At 42.5% G+C, this 20,813-nt stretch overlaps 1 protein-coding gene across 1 annotated transcript in view; it reads left to right on the top strand.

Moving 5' to 3' along the window:
• Positions 1-20,813, top strand: part of Girdin (protein girdin) — an 818,609-nt gene that overhangs the window by 686,020 nt on the left and 111,776 nt on the right. Inside the window, exon 26 of the mRNA XM_080282575.1 lies at positions 5,253-5,453. Coding sequence (XP_080138701.1) covers positions 5,253-5,453 — 201 coding nt within the window. The remainder of the gene's footprint in view (positions 1-5,252; positions 5,454-20,813) is intronic.

Below are 20,813 nucleotides of genomic sequence, written 5' to 3'. Positions count from 1 at the left end.
TGGCAAATATTTTTAGAGAGTCTGTCGGAGCGCGAATATGCCCGCGGGAGCCGCAAGTCAAGCAAAACAAGGCCGCGGTTTAAGGGTTAAGACTGTTTTTCATTAATCATTACAGCATCCAGGAAGTGATGGTGACACAGTGGTAATCAGGATTGCTTTTAGACCTACTTGTAGTCAGGAATTTAAAACCAAAGCTGTGGCAGACATTTAAGGTCAGTTGCAGAGATGAAGTGCTTATTTCAGTAGCAGGTACACTGTCTATCTGTCTATTGCCAGACGCCTCAGTCCCATAAGGGATGACCACAAACAAATAGCCTCCATGTCACCCTGTCCCCATCCATTTCACTGCTGTCCCCCCAGCTCATACACCCCTTTCTCATATATCTCTCCATTCCATCCCTCCATCTCATCCTTGGCCTCCCCTTCCCACTCCCCCCCTTCACCTCACCCACATACACTCTGCTTGTTAGTCTCTCACTCTCCACCCTCTCCACATTGCTAAATCACCTCATTGTATTTCCCCTAATGTTTTTTATCATATCCACATTCACAGTGCTCCTTCACTTCCTTATTTATCAGTCTGTCTCACCATGTAACTCCACATACTCCTCTTAGGTAACCCATTTCCACTGCTGTCACTCTTGATTAATGCCCTTCTAACAAGGTCCAAGCTTCACTTTCATACGTTAGAGTTGGTATCATGATATAGTCATACAGCAACTTCTTTACTTCCTTGCTTACTTCCCCATTTCTTATTACTGCTTTCAAAGACCTAGCAGTCATTCTTCCTTGTTGCACTGTTTCAAGCACTTTATCCCCCAAACTTCCATCCTTACTCATCACACTACCCATTTACTTAAGTGCACTCACATTTTCCGTTTCCTCATCACCTAACCTCACTGTACGTTCAGTAACTTCATTTTTCCCGAAGACCATAACTTTACTCTTCCCTACATTCACCTTTAGATTTCATTTCTTACACACTGTCCCAGGCTCATTCACTAAGCTTTGCAGTTCCCTTTTGCCTTTGCTTAACAATACAGCGTCATCTGGAAACAACAGTACAGGTGGTAGTAGCAGTAGTCGTTGTAGGCAGTCTGGCCGAACAGCTCCGAGTCCCAAGGAAGGCCATGGCCAAGACTGGGCTTTCCCACAGAGCTCTCAAGGAGTGTATGTTGTGTTGTTGGCGTAGGTGATTGCACGCAATGCAGTCTTCCATAATGTGCTTAATAGTGTGGGGTGCAGTGTTGCATTCTGGACAGGCATCAGCGACAGAGTCATCCAGCCTCTTCTGGTAACTTAAGAGGGCTGGATGATGCCCACATCTCAGCCTGACCAGGTGGACCTTGTCCTCATGAGGGAGATAGGATTCAGAAGGGTGGATATCAGGAGGCTGTGCATGCAGCTGTGTTGTCTTTAAGTGACTGAATGGAGCAGCAAGTGATTTGAGTATGGATATGCTTCTGGAAGCTGGTTTGAGGGGGGAAGAGATGACAGTATTTGTGTATGATATCGTATGCTGGGTGTTGTTTTGATGTTCCTTGGTGTGTGTGGATGGGCTGCCATGTATTGTAGTGGATGTTGTGGGTTTATGGAGGCTGCAGCAAGAATTTGGGTGCCTCTCATGCCTGGGTGATCCTTGACTTTGAGGACTTTGGTTTCTTGATGTAGGTGGTCTGTGGGTGTAGTAGCTGTGCAGCCTCTGATTATTTTTAGGGTCTTGTTTTGTATGGGCTGTAAAGTGTTGTAGTGTGTTTTAGTGAGGTTAGGAGTCCAAGCAGGGCTTGCATAATTCATCACTGAACGTATATATTGTTTGTATACTGTGGTGGTGGTTTCTTTGTTGTGTCTAAATGTTGTATGGGCAAGTGACCTCAAGGCATTGAGTCTTGTTGTTATTTTATTTTTAATGTTTGTGTTGTGTTGTTCAAAGGACATTGATGTATTGTATGTTACACCAAGGATTTTGTGTGTGTGTGTGTGTGTGTGTGTGTGTCTGGTAGGAGAGTGTTGTTTATGGTGAGGTGTGGAATGTGACTGTGTTCTGCTGTCCAGTTTGTGAGAAGGGTCACTGTAGATTTGGCTGGGGCTATTTTGAGCCTGTTTATGGTGAACCATTCTTGTAGTGTGTTGAGGTAAGGTTGGAGGATGTGTGCAGCTGTGTTTGCATTTTGGTATGTAGAGGTAAATGTTAAGTCATCTGCGTAGGAAGCAATGTGTATCTGTGGTGTTTGGGGTGTGGGTATGTTGTGCATGTATAGGTTAAAGAGTGTAGGCGACAAAACAGATTCTTGGGGAATGCCACTTGTGAAGTTTCTGAAGTTCAAAGACTGTTCAGCAAATGTTACATGTGCACATCTGCCTGTTAAGTAGTTTGCCAGCCATCTTTTTGTGTTATTGTGCATGTTTGTGTTCAGTAGTTTGTTTGTGAGGTTGTGGCAGGGGATGGCATCAAAAGCTTTGCTAATGTCTAGTGTGACTAAGAGTGTTCTGTGTGGTGGCCTAACTGAATTTATGCCATCAAAAACTCTGTGTAAGGTCTGTAAGAAGAGTGTTTGTGGAGTGTAGTGGCCTAAAGCCATGTTGTGATTGGGCTAGGGGGGTGTGAGGTGTTACTAGTTGTAGTACCAGTCGTTCAGTGACTTTAGACGGGGTGCAGGGAAGTGTGATTGGGCGATGTGAGGAAGGTAACATGGGGTCTTTGTTGGGTTTGGGGATAGTGATGATAGTGCCATGCTTCCAGATGTTGGGTATTGTGTTGTGTGAGTAGCTGTAGTTTGATATTTTGGTGAGTGCTTGTATGCCTTGTGGTCCAAGGTGTTTAAGGTGAATGTTGCTTATGTTGTCTGGTCCACAGGCAGATGAGTGCTTAGGGTTGCTGATGATGTGCTTCATCTGGTTGTAAGTGAAAGGTGCATAGTCTGGGTGTGTGGGGAACTGTCTTTTACGTCGGATGATACGTCGGTCGTCGTGATGGGGGTTTAGATGGCTGACATGTGGAAGTGATTGATGAGAGAGTTTGCTTGTTGTTTGTTTGAAGGTATGGTGTCTCTTCTTGTTATGGCTGCATGTGATTGTGTACTGTTGCTGTTGAAGAGTGTGATGCTGTTCAGCGTTTTGTAGAGTTTGCTGGTGTTTGTTTGTGGTCAAGTGTTTGAAGATAATTATTCCTGTTAAGTGTTTGCTGTTCTGATATTTTATTGTTTATTTGAGTGTTGAGTTCTTGTATTTGTTGTACGGTGTCTTATGTATGGGGTGTTGAGGAGTGTCGAAGTGTGTCCCGTTGACTGATGAGGCCCTGAATTTCTGGTGTGAAGTTGGGGTTGTGTCTCTTTCTGTTGCCACTAGGGATGTGTCTTTTGTCTGCATTTTGTATAATTGTGTTGAAAGCGTGCACAGCGGTGTTTATGTTTGTGTTGGGTGTACTGTTTAATGTTTCAAAATGTTTTGTTTCAGTTGTGAAGGCCTCCCAGTTGGCTCTCTTATAATTAGTGTCTGTGGCCAGCTAGGGTGATTCTAGTTTTGTTAGTGATGATAATTGGGAGGTGATCAGATCCAAGAGTTTTGACCACTCTCCAGGATGTTTCACCTTGTGCAGTTAGTTTTTTTTGTCTTCCTTTCCTTCATTCTTTCCTCTTCCTTCTGCCTATGGGTCATTCAACACTGAGTAACAAGCCAAATGGTTTCCTGTACACCAGGAAACCATGTACTGTGATGGGTGGTAACCATATAACCAAATTATGGCACCTGGTGGTTTAGTGGGTAACCAAGGATTCCAATCAGATTGATCCTGTGTAGGTTTATATTCAAGGGGTGGTTGGAGTTTATTGCTTATGTAATGCCACTCAGGGATGAGTGAGGCTGGTCACTCTCATCTTAAATATCAGGACCAACATGCCTAGCCCCGGGCCCCTGCCCTCCTCATGGGGCAACTTAGGGTTGGATGATGGATGGATGACTAAATGTGTCAAAAGTCATTCTCAGTGAAATATGCTTAATGCTGGTTGGCAAACTTTCACAGGTTGATTGAAGGTTTTTACTTGATTGTTATTGGAGGCTTTCAAGGTTAGGCTTATTGGCAGTCCTTGGTGGTTAAAATTTTGTTGGGTCTCAAGGGAGTGGAGGGCTGAACCTGTCGGTTACATTACAGTAGGTTAGGATGCATTGATGTGTCCAGTCCATGAAATCATACGTAAGGACGCTGCTGCAGACGGTATTTATTTTTGGAAATAATGTAAAGTTCCCAGAACTTAACCCCCAATTTTACATTTAAATACTGTATACAATATATCACTTTTTGCCGTGAGCTTTATTTGGCATGAGATTCAACACACCTTGTGTTAAATGGAGACTATATTATACTGTTTTCAGCATTACTGAAAAGAATTTTAATAATGTACCCAAGTTATCCAAAAAGCAACATCTGGTACCCAAGCCTTGTAAACAACAAAAGGTCAGCAAAAAGACCCATGACATCACGTCACATTTGTTTTTTGCCTTGGTAGCTATATCAGAAGGTATGTAAGTCGGAAGTGTTATAGGTGTATCCAGTGATGCAAAATGGTATACAGGGTACTGTACTGTGTTACAGTATTTGTAAGTTTAGCCTGTAACATCACAATATTGTTGATAGGGGGTGGAGGTTTATTTATTTATTTTCATTATTTTGGATAGCAAGGGAAAAAATGTTTTTTACTTGACATGATAGGAGAAAATGAACTGCAATATATGGTCCCATATAGAATTAAAACTTTATCTTTATAATTGATTTTTAAGGTGAATGCAGGTAGTTTTGACCTTCATGTGATAGCGCCTGTTCATACGCTGTTGGGTCATTCTGATAACATATACAGTCAGAGACACATAAGCATACCTAGTGCAGTATTTCATTTTGCATGTGCCCTGATTTCACTACATATGTCTCCCCTTATTATTAGAATGGAAAAGTGTTAATTTTATCTATCATTCTCCCCCAGGAACTGTTATACATAACCCTGTACAACACCTAAGCCATTCGAAATTGAGCTTATGCATACTGCATGGTCCTGTATTAAGTTTTAACTCATTGAGAAAAAAACAAAATAGGTGTAGAGATAAACTTTAGTCATGTTTTGTTTTTGGAAATAAGTGGTCATTCATGTGATAGTATAAAGGACTTATTTTATTGTATTAGAAATTTTATGTTTCATATTCAGAGATAGATAGATAGATATTCATAGTGTTATTAATCAACATTTTTTTCTTGATCCCAGGATGATTTTCGTAGTCTTTTTTCTGCCAACGAGAAACTGCGCACAGAGTACAAGTCCTTGCAGGGTGATTACAAGGCCGTAAAGACTGAGAATAACACAATTAAGCTCCGGCTGACTGAACTGGGTGGTGAGCTAAATGATGCCCGAGACCAGATGGCAGCACTTGATGTGGAGGTGTCCAAGCTTACTAACAAGTGTCAGGTATGAAAGGTTCATGGTAGCTGAGGTGCCATAAGTTTAGGATTAATTTATGCTGTATGTTGTTCTGTATTGGAACCCAAGTTAGTCAAGAAGTTCCATAAAGGCGTGATCATTATCTTGATTTTTTTTTTTCTTTGATATGTGAGCTTACATGGGTTTAGCTCATTCATTAGTCATTACATGGGATGGAATTCCATAACATAGTTGAAGTTACTGACAGATTAGCTGCATTATAGGTGTGTGCTTATATCTATCCATCTATCTGTGTATATATATATATATATATATATATATATATATATATATATATATATTGTTACGGAACAGCGAAAGATAATGTACACTTTAAGTGAGAATACTAAAAATCACTACTGTCCTGTAAAGTTCCAGGTTCAAAACAAAAGAGTTAGGTAAAATTACAAGTTAAAGTTTAATGCTCAAACTAACAACAAAACATTCAGGACTCATAAGGATAATGTAATGGCAAAAAACAGGTTAAATACATGGTTAACTGCAATAGCCTCTATTAACACGAAATTAGCAAGAGTAAATTTATCTAAGTCAGCCCTGATAAAATGAAAATACACTGGGTAATGTTCAGTTAATGCAAGATATATTATTACAGATACAAACTATTATGAACAATGGCTAACAATAAGAACCTTACATGAATTGCAAAAACCTCACTAGGCCTACAAATTAACAACTTATGCTATACAGTTCAAGAACAAAATGCAATAACACTTATACTCAAATTACACAGCTGCTAGATGGTTGGAGACTTCCTGAGCACTCACAATAATAACTGTACAGGGGAGGACAGAGATGTGAGCAAAATGAGGAGTAGATCTAAGTGGCAATTAACGTAGAGACTGAGCTCATTATATAGGGGCCGGCAGAGCTTGATACAACTTGTAAGAGGGACGCGCAAATGAAGCCATGGGGACAAAGAGTTGACAATCCCGCTCTGAACAACAGAAAGAACGACTTACTGTACTTTAACGGTAGAAGGGGGGGAGTGAGGTAGAGCATGCTCGTAATCAAACAGGCAGCACACTGTACGTTAGAATTACACAAAGGATGATGAAATCATAGGCTATGTAACACCTCCCCACAAAGAAAAAAGAAATTTACAAAGGAAATTTCTTATTACTCTAAAACAATCTGTCTAAAGTCTAGATAAGCAATCTGCAATAACATTTTCTTTCCCCTTGACATGTTGTATGTCTAATGAATACTCCTGAAGAAGTAGACTCCATCTTGTCAATCTCTGATTTTTATCTTTAAACTTACTAAGGAATTTCAGTGGGTTATGATCGGTATAAATGACTATGGGGTCAAAACCAGAACAAAAATAAAATGAAAAATGCTGTAAACCCAAAATCAAGGCCAAAAGCTCTTTCTCAATAGTTGAGTAGTTCTTTTGAGGTGGAGTGAACTTTTTACTGTAATAAGATACAGGGTGTTCAATACCCTGATCATCCTCTTGCAGCAAAACAGCCCCAGCTCCTGTATCACTTGCATCAACAGCCACCTTAAAAGGCTTAGCAAAATTTGGAGCAGCGAGCACTGGCTGACTTAATAGGATAGCTTTCAGTTTGTTGAAAGAGGATTCACAGTTATCGGTCCAGACAAATTTAACTCCCTTTTTCAGTAGGTCTGTAAGTGGTGATACAAGAATTGAAAAGTTAAGAACAAATCTCCGGTAATAACCTACCATTCCCAAAAATCTTTGTAGCTCTTTCCTACTTTTAGGTCTGGGAAGATCACTTATAACCTGAACCTTAGCTGCTTGTGGTGCAACATGTCCATCACCAATTACGTACCCAAGGTACTGAACTTTAGCTTGACCAAACTCACACTTTGATAAATTAGCTACAAGATTAGCCTGAACTAAACGCTCAAGAAATTTACTGACATGGCATAGGTGATCTTTCCAGTTGTCACTGAAGATTAATACATCATCAATATAAACAACACACCCTGCCAAACCCTCTGTTACAACATTCATGAGTTACTGAAATGTGGCTGGTGCATTCTTCATACCATATGGCATTACAGAACATGCAAAAGTCTTTCCTAGTGTTACAAAACATGAGATCTCCCTAGTACGTTCAGTCATAGGTACTTGCCAGTATCCCTTTAACAAATCAAACTTACTTATGTACCTAGCCTTTCCGATCTTGTCTGTGCAATCTTCCACGCGAGGGAGAGGGTAAGTGTATCTGATTAACACGTCTGTAGTTGATGCAAAGCCGCTGTGACCCACCTGGCTTAGGGACTAGAGTGACAGGAGAACTCCACTCGGTCTGACAGGGCTCAATCATCTTGTGGTCCAACAGGTAGCCAAGCTCCTTCTGGATGAGAGGAACTTTCACTGGGTTCACACAGTAAGGAGACAATTTAATTGGCTTTGTGTCTCCAACATCGACATCATGCATCAACACAGTGGTTCTTCCTGGAGTGGCACGGAACACTTGCGGGTACTCCTGCAGTAATGCCGAAAACTCCTGCCTTTCCTCGGGAGGTAGATGAGAAAGCTTAGTCTGGAGATCATTCATGATATCAGGATTCTTCCCCAAACTATCACTCAGGCTCATGCTGCATGGGAGAGCTTCACTTGCAGACTCGGGTGGAACAGCTACAGTGCAGACTGGATTATTTTCGTCCCGCCTGTGATATAACTTTAGCATGTTGATGTGACAAAGTTGCTTGTTCTTTCTACGATCTGGTGTGGCGATGACATAGTTGACATCACTGAGTTTCTTCTCCACGAAATAAGGACCACTAAACTTGGCTTGAAGAGGTTGCCCATGAACCGGTAGCAGAATCAAAACATGATCTCCTGGCTGAAAATGGCGTAACCTGGACTTCTTATCATACCAAGTTTTCATCTTCTCCTGAGCAGCTCCTAAATTCTCTCTCACCAGCTGTAAAGCAGTGGACAGCCGTTCTTTGAACTTCATCACATACTCCAGCAGGTTGACATCATCTTCCTCCGACAGCCAGCATTCCTTGAGTAACTTAAGGGGTCCTCTTACTTCATGGCCAAACAGTAGTTCAAAAGGTGAGAAGCCCAGTGATTCATTTGGAGATTCTCTTGCGGCAAACACAACGAATGGAAGACCTTTATCCCAGTCTTTCTGATGTTCCAAACAGTATTTCTTGAGCATCGATTTGAGTGTTTGATGATATCTCTCTAACGCTCCTTGGGTCTGGGGATGGTAAGCTGAAGACGTGATCTGGGTGATGCCCAACTCTTTCAGAGACTGCTTGAAAACATTTGACATGAAATTACTTCCCCGGTCTGACTGTACCTCCTTGGGCAGACCAAACTTTGTGAAGAACCCTAGCATTTCCTTAACCACGTTCTTTGCTGAGATATTTCTAAGTGGAATGGCTTCAGGATAACGAGTAGCCATATCAATCAGGGTCAACACATAAGAAAATCCTGAAGAAGTCTTAGGAAGAGGGCCCACAATATCCACCAACACATGGGTGAAAGGCACCTCAAAAGGAGGAATGGGAACTAGAGGTGCAACCTTTTCGGTCTGATTACACTTCCCCACAACTTGACAGGTGTGACAAGACTTACAATACCAGGAAACATCCCTGAAGATACCTGGCCAGTAGAAGTGTTTCAAAATGCGTGCCACAGTCTTCCTAACTCCAAGGTGTCCTGCCAAACTGGAATCATGAGCCACTCTAACGATATCCTGCCTACAAACACGAGGGATGACAACTTGATGTACAACCTCCCATTCACAGTTGGCTGATGCTGTTGGGGGTCTCCACTTCCTCATAAGTACTCCTGACTTTATATAATAACAAGTAGAAGCACCGGCTGACTCTTCCTCACTGCAAGCAGAGTTAGCTAGACCTTTCAACTCAGGGTCAGCAACCTGCAACTCAACCAACTCTTGACGAGACAAATTATCAACACTACGGGGTACTGCCTCATCTGGTGAGTGGTCCAAATTAGCAAGAAAAGTGTCAGCTAGGATAACATCATCATCATCATTATCCTCTAAATCACCAGTAACTTTAGACTTAGCCCTAGTGACAGCACATGCAGGGAACACATCAGGGACATCACAATCCTGGGACGCAGCCACTGGCTCACTAGACAATTGAGGAGCTGGAAACACTTGACTTCCACCAATATCATTTCCAAGTAAGAAAGTTACACCTGACATTGGGAGTGTCTCAACCAACCCAACCATAACGGAACCATTAGCAAAACCAGACTCTAAATTCACTCTGCACAGAGGGACAGAGAAGTAATTATTCCCTACACCTTGTAAGATTACAGTTTCATCAGAGAAATTAACATTAGAGCCTAGAACACTGGTCAGCATAAGGGATTGGCAAGCACCTGTATCACGATATATTTTAACTGATTTCCTGTCATTACTGTCCAGAGGACTGACAAAACCATCAGACAGGAAATTAGCACATGAACTCTTGAGTGTCACCCACGTTACTGCTCAAAAGAGGAGCTTCATCATGAGGATTTAATTTACCCCTCAAAGCAGGTTCAGTTAACTCAGTTAAAGAAATCTGGGAACTCTCAAGGGTGGACACTAGACCAATTGACTGAATATTTAAAGACTCCTTTTTGTTCACATCACGCTGTCTCCTGAAACATTTCTCCGTAGTATGACCAAGCTTACTACAATAAGTACATTTACTTTTCTGAAATCTAGAGGTGGAGCTGGTATTTACTTCCTGAGAAACATCATCTTTATTCTCTTTCCTGTCACCTGTACTCTGAGTAGAGGCAACGTACTTACTCTCAGCTTTCCCTTTTTCTTTAGAATATCTCTTGTGAGTGAGAACATATTCATCAGCTAAAACTGCAGCATCAGACAAATTATCTATTCTTTTCTCATCAAGATATAGGCTTACATCTTTATAAATACACCTCTTGAAGTCCTCCAGCAAAATCATCTGCTTAAATTTACCAAAATCAGAATCCACATTCTTAGAATTTAACCACTGCTCTAACAGATCTTCTTTGATTTTTGCATACTCAACATGGGATTGCTTATCTTGCTTGTAAGTTGTCCTAAATTTTACTCTATAAGCTTCAGGAACAAGCTCATAGGCCTTAAGAAGCAAGCTCTTAACTACATCATAATTATCAGATTGATCCTGAGGCAAAGATGCATAAGTTACTTGAGCTTTACCGGTGAGAACAGTTTGAAGGAGCACTGGCCAATACTTTTTGGGCCAATTAAAACCTGTAGCTACCCTCTCAAACAACTGAAAATACTTTGTTAAATCAGATTCATTAAAAGGAGGGACAAGTTTAACATTTTTAGCCACATCAAAATCATCAGAGCTAGATGATCCAGTTCCACCTTGTTTCATGCAATACTCATGGTCTGCCTGAATCCTAGCAATTTCAACTTGTGCCTCAGCCTCCGTAGCACGAGCCTGAAACTCAGCCTCCTTAGCATGAGACTCCGCCTCCTTAGCCTGAAACTCAGCCTCCTTAGCACGTGCTTGAAATTCAGCTTCCTTCGCACGAGCCTCCTGCAGGGCTAGCTGTAACTTAGCTAATTCAGTCTGCGTTTGCTCATTTGGAGGAGTTACATTAAACAAGCTTTCATTAATCATGTCAACAATTTGATCTTTAGAATGATGAGAGCGAACAGCAATTCCCAATTGTTGAGCAACAAGCTTAAGTTCATTCTTTGTTCTGTTTTCTACATCACACACTGTTTGCACATTTGACAAAAAATCTTTGGCTTCATCAAGTGTAGTAATAGTAGACATCATGAATAAATCACAGTCACAAAATATCGAGCAATATCCTTATGATAATATCCTGAATATCCTGACAAGAGGTCGCCAAATTTATGTTACGGAACAGCGAAAGATAATGTACACTTTAAGTGAGAATACTAAAAATCACTACTGTCCTGTAAAGTTCCAGGTTCAAAACAAAAGAGTTAGGTAAAATTACAAGTTAAAGTTTAATGCTCAAACTAACAACAAAACATTCAGGACTCATAAGGATAATGTAATGGCAAAAAACAGGTTAAATATATGGTTAACTGCAATAGCCTCTATTAACACAAAATTAGCAAGAGTAAATTTATCTAAGTCAGCCCTGATAAAATGAAAATACACTGGGTAATGCTCAGTTAATGCAAGATAAATTATTACAGATACAAACTATTATGAACAATGGCTAACAATAAGAACCTTACATGAATTACAAAAACCTCACTAGGCCTACAAATTAACAACTTATGCTATACAGTTCAAGAACAAAATGCAATAACACTTATACTCAAATTACACAGCTGCTAGATGGTTGGAGACTTCCTGAGCACTCACAATAATAACTGTACAGGGGAGGACAGAGATGTTAGCAAAATGAGGAGTAGATCTAAGTGGCAATTAATGTAGAGACTGAGCTCATTATATAGGGGCCGGCAGAGCTTGATACAACTTGTAAGAGGGACGCGCAAATGAAGCCATGGGGACAAAGAGTTGACAATCCCGCTCTGAACAACAGAAAGAACGACTTACTGTACTATAACGGTAGAAGGGGGGGAGTGAGGTAGAACACGCTCGTGATCAAACAGGCAGCACACTGTACGTTAGAATTACACAAAGGATGATGAAATCATAGGCTATGTAACAATATATATACAGACGGCCCTCCACATTCAGGGGGGTTAGGGGCCACAGATCCCTACCAAATGTGGAATATCCACGAATGTTTGGTGTTCCCTCCCGTAATGCTTCTACAGCCTCAAATCACCCCCTGTGAGCAAGTGTGCACATGCTGTATCTAATAAACGATATCTGGGACCTGAAAGCAACATAAAATATCACAAATAGTAACAAACCAACTGTATACAAAAGATTAATAACAAACAAGTTTTGGCTGGGTATGGCTGTACTATCTATATACCTAGGCTGCTTCCCCCAAGGAAAGGGAGGTAGCCGAGACAGGACGACACACTCCCCATTTACTCATCCATTCAAACTCATTCATTCGCATCTTAGCCCCAAAGGGGAGAAGGGACAGATCCTCACCGCACCACACCGCACAAGGGTCAACTGCGCAGTGCAATCAGTGACATCCGCAGCAGGGCCTGACAGCAGAGCTGGTTTACCCCTGCCACATCATAATAGACCCATCCCCTTACCCGCACCTGACCTGACTAGCTGATCAAACCAAATGCGGGAGAATATCCCCTCAGGGCTGCGTCATCATTTATTCATTCACAATTTCTCTCCATTTATTTCTGTCACGCACAGCCACTATTCCTTGCTCAACAGACATCCCTCTTGCATCCAGCGCTCTCTTCACACTGTCCATCCATCCTATTCGTGGTCTCCCTCTCAGCCTTACACCTTTCACATCAGATCTAGTTATCTTTTTCACCAATCTCTCATTATCCATTCTCTCCATATGCCCAAACCATCGCAACACCCTCTGCTCAACTCGACCAGCCATTTCCCGAACAACTTCAGTTCTCCTTCGCTCTTCAACATTTCGCACTCGATCCATTTGTGTCACTCCGCACATACTCCTCAGACACCTTATGTCCATTACATTCAAACTTTTCTTCTCTGCTACACCCATATTCCATGTTTCAGCCCCATATAACGCAGTCGATATCACAACACCCTCATTCAGCCTTCTCTTTACATCCATTCTAAGCGAACAACATCTAAACACTTTTTTCATTCCTCCCAGCACCTTACCTATTTCATTCTAAACTTCACGTCTGCATCTATTCTTCCATTCACGGCAACATGTGACCTTAAATATTTAAAACACTCTACCTCCTCAAGCAACTCACCATTTAGAACTATATTCATCCTCCTACCATCTACCAACCTCGTACACTTCATCACTTTACTCTCATTCTCATTTACTTGCAATTTCCATCTGTCACACACCCTTCCAAACTCCTCTACCAACTGTCTCATCTCTCTCCTGAATCAGCCACCAGTGCAGTATCATCTGCAAACAGCAGCTGCTTCAGATTCCACTCTCCACCATCATCATTCACCAGACTCAGACCTCCACCTAAAACTCTTGCATTCACCTCCCTTACAACACCATCCATATAAATATTAAACAACCAAGGCAACATCACACATCCCTGTCGCAGCCCCACTCTCACAGGAAACCAATCACTCACAGCATTTCCCACTCTTACACACGCTCTACTATTTACATAAAAACTTTTCACCCCTTTTAGTAACCTACCATCAAGTCTATACAATCTTAAAACAGTCCACAAAGCCTCCCTATCAATTCTATCGTATGCCTTCTCTAAATCCTTGAATGCCCAAAACACATCCTTGCCTTTCACTAAATACTTTTCACACGCTTGTCTCATAGCAAATACCTGATCCACGCATCCCCTCCCTAAAGCCACACTGCTCATCACAAATCACTCCCTCTGTACCCTTTCTAACTCTCATAATTAACACTCTGCCATACACCTTACCTACAACACTGAACAGACTTATACCCCTAAAGCTAGTACATTCATACTTATCACCCTTGCCTTTATACAACGGGACCACACAAGCACTTGCCCAGTCAATTGGCACCATACCTTTCATAAAGCACACATTCAACAGTCTTACTAACCAGTCAACAATAGTCACTCCACCACCCTTCAGGTATTCCACAGCACACCCATCCATACCTGCAGCTTTCCCTATTTTCATCTCCTTTACTGCCTTCTCCACTTCCTCATTCATGATGAAAGAATTATTCAACTCTCCGAACACATTTATTCATTGCACTGTTCCATCCACCACAATCTCAGCCACCCTTTCTTCCTCTACATTTAACAATCTTTCAAAATACACTGCCCATCTCTTCCTTACTGCATCCATCTCAATTAACATCCTTCCATCCTCCGCTTTTACTCGCTCTTCCTTCCCAGACTCTCCCTTTTGCACCCTTTTAACTTCCTTCCAGAACATTTTCTTATTCTGTTGAAAATTCTCAGTCAGCCGCCTACCCCACCTCTCACCTGCTGCCACTTTAGCATCATGCACAGCCCTTCTCGCCCTATTCCTCTTTTCCTTATACCTCACATATTACACCTCATCCTTCCTCTGCAGCCACACTTCATATGCACGTCTCTTCTCAGCCACAGCCATACTTCCTCGCACCACCATTCACTTCCTTTTCTTACACCGCCACCCACACATCTCACACCACACTCCTCTTCTGCATGCCCCACCACAGCACTCTTAAACAACTGCCATTCCTCCTCCACACTGCCATTTTCCTGATCTTTCACTGTGTTCCACTCATCTTTCAATTTCTCCTGATACTCTATCATTTTCTCTCTTTTATCCAACTCACTTTCAAAACCTCCCTGCCACACCTAACCCTCCTAGCTCTCACCCATCTCTTACCTACTCTTAACTTTCCCCCCACCAGGTAGTCAGACATACCTTCACCCTCCCCTCTCAGAACTCTTACATCCAACAATCTTCCTATTACATTTCTAGACACAACCACATAGTCTATCAATGCTTTATCCACAACCCTTCCACCCACCTGTCTCACCCATGTATACTTATAAATATCTTTCTCCTCAAACAGCGTATTTCGGATCACCATCTCTCGCACAACACACATCCCTATCATTCGTTCCCCATTTTCATTTCTTCCAGGCACACCACGCATACCAACTACACCTCAACTGCTACATTTCCCACTCTAGCATTCAGATCTCCCATCATTACCACATTCACATTCGCTCCAAAACTCTGCAGACACTCATCAACATCATTCCAGAAAGACTCCCTCTCTTCTTCATCCCTTTCACTACCAGGCCCATATGCACTCACAAACACCCACAACTCATGTTCAAACTTCACTTTCACCCACATCAGTCTCGATGACACCTCCTTCCATTCAATCACACACTGCTGTACTTCGGACTCACTAACAAGGCCACACCTTCTCTTGGCCTTCCTCTATCAACACCTGAATGTCACCTCTTATTGCTGTACTAAGTTAGGGAAAATATGTACCTGGTGACTTCCACAGACTCCCGCGACTGAGTGCGTCTCGCACACATCCACTTGAGTGTGGGCAAGTCATCTGGTACATATTTACCCAACTTCTTACAACCATACCCATCAAATTCAGAGTTAACTCACCACTGTCCCTGAAGTTTTGGCAGACTAACTCTGATGACTTATGATTATGATGATGATGAACATGACACACTTGGGACAAAGTTAGCACAAGTAGATTGCAAATTCACTCACCTAATAACACAGCAATACACTTATTACCTTTGAACATGTGAGAGCACAATTATTGGACACAATAAAGAAGTTACGGGAGGTTTGGCATGACAGCATAGAGGCAGCAAAGTGACCACGACCGTGGCAGGACACAGACTGAGGGAGAGACAGGGGAGCGTGGTGGTTTGGTACTGCCCTGGTTCGGCGCACAATGACCTGCCAGCGTCCACGAATGGAATTTTGGCTCCACAGAGGGGTAATCCGTGAATCTGCGAGACCCATGAAAGTTGAATCCCCAAATGTGGAGGGCCGCCTGTGTATATCTGTCTATCTATCCATCTATTGCCAGATCCCATAATCCCATAACCTTATTTGTTTTATGTGGAGGGACATTAACCCTCCACCAACCCACCTGTTGACACGTAGGGAACACGTATGGTTTGTTTGTACGGTTACCACCTAGCGTTGTAAATGGTTTCTTGGCCTACAGGAAACCATTTGGCTTGTCACTCAATGTAAAGCCACTGTAATGGAAAGAAAACCAATAAGAAGTGACCAGAAAGATGGGGGAAATAGGAAGCGAGGAGGGCAGGCACAGAAAAAGAATGGTAAAGGCTACAGAAGAAACAGGCAGCACCTGTGTGTGTGTATACAGTATATATATGCTGTATATATATATATATATATATATATATATATAGCAACATTGGGTCTGGTTAGTACTTGGATGGGTGACCGCCTGGGAACACCAGATGCTGTTGGCATCCCTACGTGTCAAGTGGGGTTGGTGGAGGATTAGTGCCCCTCCCCATAAAACAATTAACTCTAAGCCCTTGGCCACCCCATCTGGGATACATGGCGTCTGGCAATGAATGAATGAATATATATATATACAGTATATATATATATATATATATATATATATATATATACAGGTAAGCCCTTAATTCACGCGAGGGTTACGTTGCCGGACCCTTCGCGTATGTGGTAAATTCGCGTATACTTTCTGCCCTTGTGTGCACAAAATTACGCTTGTCTGCTAAGTATATTACATCTGAATAATACTGTTTATGCACTACGTACACCTTATAAACTAGCATAAAGTATGAAAAACAACAAAAATGTAAGAAATTTAACACTGAAACCTGACAAGCACAGGCGTAGGTGGAGACACTTCAGCAGTCTGGTGCACAAGCCCTCACTGCCTCCCATCTGCTACATTCTGCCTTCTTTATTGTCCAAACAGTTGACTCATTCACCCCAAACATACGGTTCCGAACCACTTAACAGGCGTAGGTGGAGACACTTTGGCACAGTTTGGTGCACTAGCCCTCACTGCCTCCCGTATGCTACATTCTGCCTTCTTTATTGTAAGAACAGTTGACTCACCCCAAACACACGGTTCAGAGACAATTCACCATGAAGTCAATTCACCATCAAAACATGGATGATTCCCTGTCATTCTATAAATATACTTATTATTGATTAATTAATGCTTTAATGATTAATTTTCAGGGGGACTTTATAACTCATACAAGTAAAAAACTAGTGTACTGTACTTGCTAAATAAACTGGTATGTAAATAAATGACGGGGAATCGTCCTAACGGAGAATGTCGCCGACATTCCTCCCTTAAGTTTGTCCAACATTTTAACTTTCTCTGTCAGCAACATCACTTTACAAGTCCATTTTGGTGTGTTACCACATGCATCACTAGCACTACGCTTAGGCGCCATGTTGGCAGACAAGGCAAGCAATCACTGGAAGGCAGAAAAATAAGCCACAAATAACGATTCGCGAGTCACGCATGGTTTGACCGTTGGATTCAAACTGACTGTGTGGTGCATGGTAGACCGACCTCCCACACACATATTTGTATGCACACGGGCAGCAGGTAGGCATTTTTATATTTTATTTATTTCTCTTGTATATTAAAATTATTTATTTGAATACTATAATTTTATGTTTTAATTATTGTACAAAAAATTCGTGGATAACCGAAATCGTGTGAAAAAAGTTCGCATGAATTAAGGGTTTACCTATATATATATATATATATATATATATATATATATATATATATATATATATGTACATATATACAGTATATACACCCAATCCTCGTAAATCGCAGCAATATGGGTCTGGATCACTGCCGCGATTTACAAATTCCGCAGTTTGTAAATAATAATTCTTATGTGAAAAATGAATTTGGGTCTGGACTTTGGCCAACCACCCCCCACAACACACTACCTACACCTATCTAGGCACCATCAAACACAAACCTACAAATTTAGGAATATTCAGTGCATGTATTTAATAGAAATAAGCAATGTTAAGGGATCTCACCTTAATCCTATGATGATATTGCTTAAGTGAATGGAGTGGGGTGGTGTTGGGAAGAACTTAGAACCCCTCATGCTGTTCTTCCTTCTCCAGCTCCTCTGCCTCCCTCAGGAAGCCCTCAAAGTCTCCCTCAGAGATGACAGATGCTACGTCATCCACATCCTCAACGTGTTAAGGGCCAGGCTGTGGTTCAGGCTCAGCTTCTGTCCTTACCTGGGGAAAATAGTGGGTGATGAGTTCCTGATGTTTCTCATTAACTTTTCGGCATTAGTATGCACACTTGCCGCCAGGGATGGGTGGTGATTGGTTGTTGGGTCGCGATTTTCAAACTGAATGCTGTGGTTTACGATTCTCCTCGGAAAAGGCCCAGTTCGGTACCTAGATCCGTGATTTTCACGACTTAACAACGATTTAAGGGTGGTGGCAGTCTGACAGCCACTTAACCATGATTTACAAATCCGTGATTTATAAACATGCGATTTACGAGGATTGAGTGTATATGTATACAGTAATCCCTCCAATATCCGACGTAATAGAGCCATAGGCAGGTCCGGATAGTGGTCCTGTCCGGATATTGGGCCTCAGCTTATGGACTTGTACTTATGGACCCTAACTCAGAGAAACACCTATATAACTCCCTCTGGACATGCATAGCACCTATTTAAGACCCAAATCACACCAATAAGGGACATAAAAGACTGAAATAAATGCAAAAGAAGCATAGAATGAGGTTTTTGAGGTAAGTTCATACAATATTCAACATTCTGGTTACTGGCTCCTGGACTGGTACTTATGGACCCTAACCTAGCCTAACTCAGAAAAACACCTTTCTACTGCACATGCATAGCTCCTAACACCCTATTCACACCAATAAAGGACATTAAAGAGTGAAATGAGGTGTTTGAGGTAAGTATAGTACGGAAAAAAGTACAGTATGAAACATTCTGGCTACTTACAGCAAGTCCATGGCCATCTTGATGAATAACCGCCTCCTATCGGACTCTGACAGTAGGAAGGATTTCCTGAAACACTTCCAGTACACTGTTCATGAAGTCTTGCACTGAACTTAGTCAATCGCACTCAGAAGTCCGTTCTCTTCACAGTGCGCACTCTTGTCTAACTTATGCTCCATTGTAACTTACTAAGTGTTGCACTCTGCACTTTAACTTTTCCCACTCTTCTAACCATTTTCTAAAGGAAAAACAAACAAGTCTATTTATGTTGAATTTAGTTCAAAAATTGTCTTTTCACTCACAACTGTAATTCCTTAACACAACTCACTGTTTTTTTCACTGCACAACACTGTAAATTCCCGTGTCGTCTAGTGGAGAAGATCTTTGCTGTTTGTCAGAGTCAGAGAGTATCACTAGCAGGTGACCTAGGGGTGCGTCGCTGGGTCATGGTGATGGCGTACCCACTGCAGACGACTCTGATGATAGACGCAAACTCATGTCGAGCGGTGACTCCACTGTGGCTGATGTGCTGGGCTGTGGCTCGGAGCATGAGGGCCTGTCTTGGGGAGGCAACGGAGTGGAGCCAGGGCTGGGCACAGTGGGGGTCACGGGCCTGAAAAAACTGTCAATCGTTGATTGACGCAAGGAATGACGATTCTGACGATTGATGATGCCCTGCCTGAAAGCACGCACTTCCTCCACAAGTCCTAAGGGCCCCATCTCCCTGTCGCAGTCCGGGTGTTCCAGGTTGTCGAGAACGAACTCTAGGTGTTCCCGGAGTTCGCTCAGCTTGGGGATGGCTGGAGTAGTGTCATGCTGAGAGGAGTCCGCATCATCGTTGCCGTCCTTGTCGGAATCTTCAAGCTGGGTACTGACACCTGCAACTGAAGATGCGATCTCGATATCAGACAATGTCTGATACCAAGGATCACACTCGTCATCATCCAACCACTCATGCGCATCGTCCACATCAACATTGTCGCCATGCGTACATAGACGTGCATGGAAGTCATCCATATCAAAACCTAGGAAATCGTACTCCACATCCGTTCCGAGAAGCAGACGAGACCAACCATTTTCTAGAGTCCTGACAGGGACTTCCTTCCATGCACTGGCCCAGTTGTAGATTGTAGACTTGATGTTGTAGTGGCACAGGTTTTTCAAAGTCCGCTGGCCTCGCATGTCCCGTCCCTCCCTGCGCTCATCCTCGTCCTCAAGAGCAACCATCACCTCGTCCCGGAACTTCCGTCAGTATAGGCGCTTTGTTGCCACGATCACTCCTTGGTCCATTGGTTGGATGAGAGCAGTCATATTAGGTGGCAGAAACTTGCACCTAATCCGGCCATTCTCAGCCACCAAGTCCTTGTCGCACGGGTGGGCAGGTGCATTGTCGAGGAGAAGGAGGACCTTTACCTGGTCGCACGGGATTCCCAGTGTCTTCGTCTGGTAATGTATGACCTCCTTGACGAAGTGACGGTGGAACGAGTCTTTGAAGATCTGGGCTGTAAACCATGCCTTCAAAGAATGGTACAAGAGAACAGGAAGGACATCCATCACCCTACAAAGACACCGAGGCTGCTTTGCACAGCCAACAATAATTGGCTTGAGCCGGTGCATGCCGGTAGCATTGGCACAACACAAAGCAGATATCCGTTGCTTGGAGAGCTTGCGGCCAGGTACACGCTTCTCCGTCTCCTTGGCTAGAGTGTTCGTTGGCAAAGAGCTATAGAATAAACCAGTTTCGTCAGCATTGTAGACTTGACCAAGAGTGAGGCCCTCCCTGTCAATCAAGCCCTTCACCTTG

Source organism: Coenobita brevimanus, chromosome 94 (assembly GCF_032717465.1).
Source record: "Coenobita brevimanus isolate Jiangsu-jjx chromosome 94, ASM3271746v2, whole genome shotgun sequence".
Lineage (NCBI taxonomy): Eukaryota > Metazoa > Arthropoda > Malacostraca > Decapoda > Coenobitidae > Coenobita > Coenobita brevimanus.
This window is presented reverse-complemented; position numbering and strand designations above follow the sequence as displayed.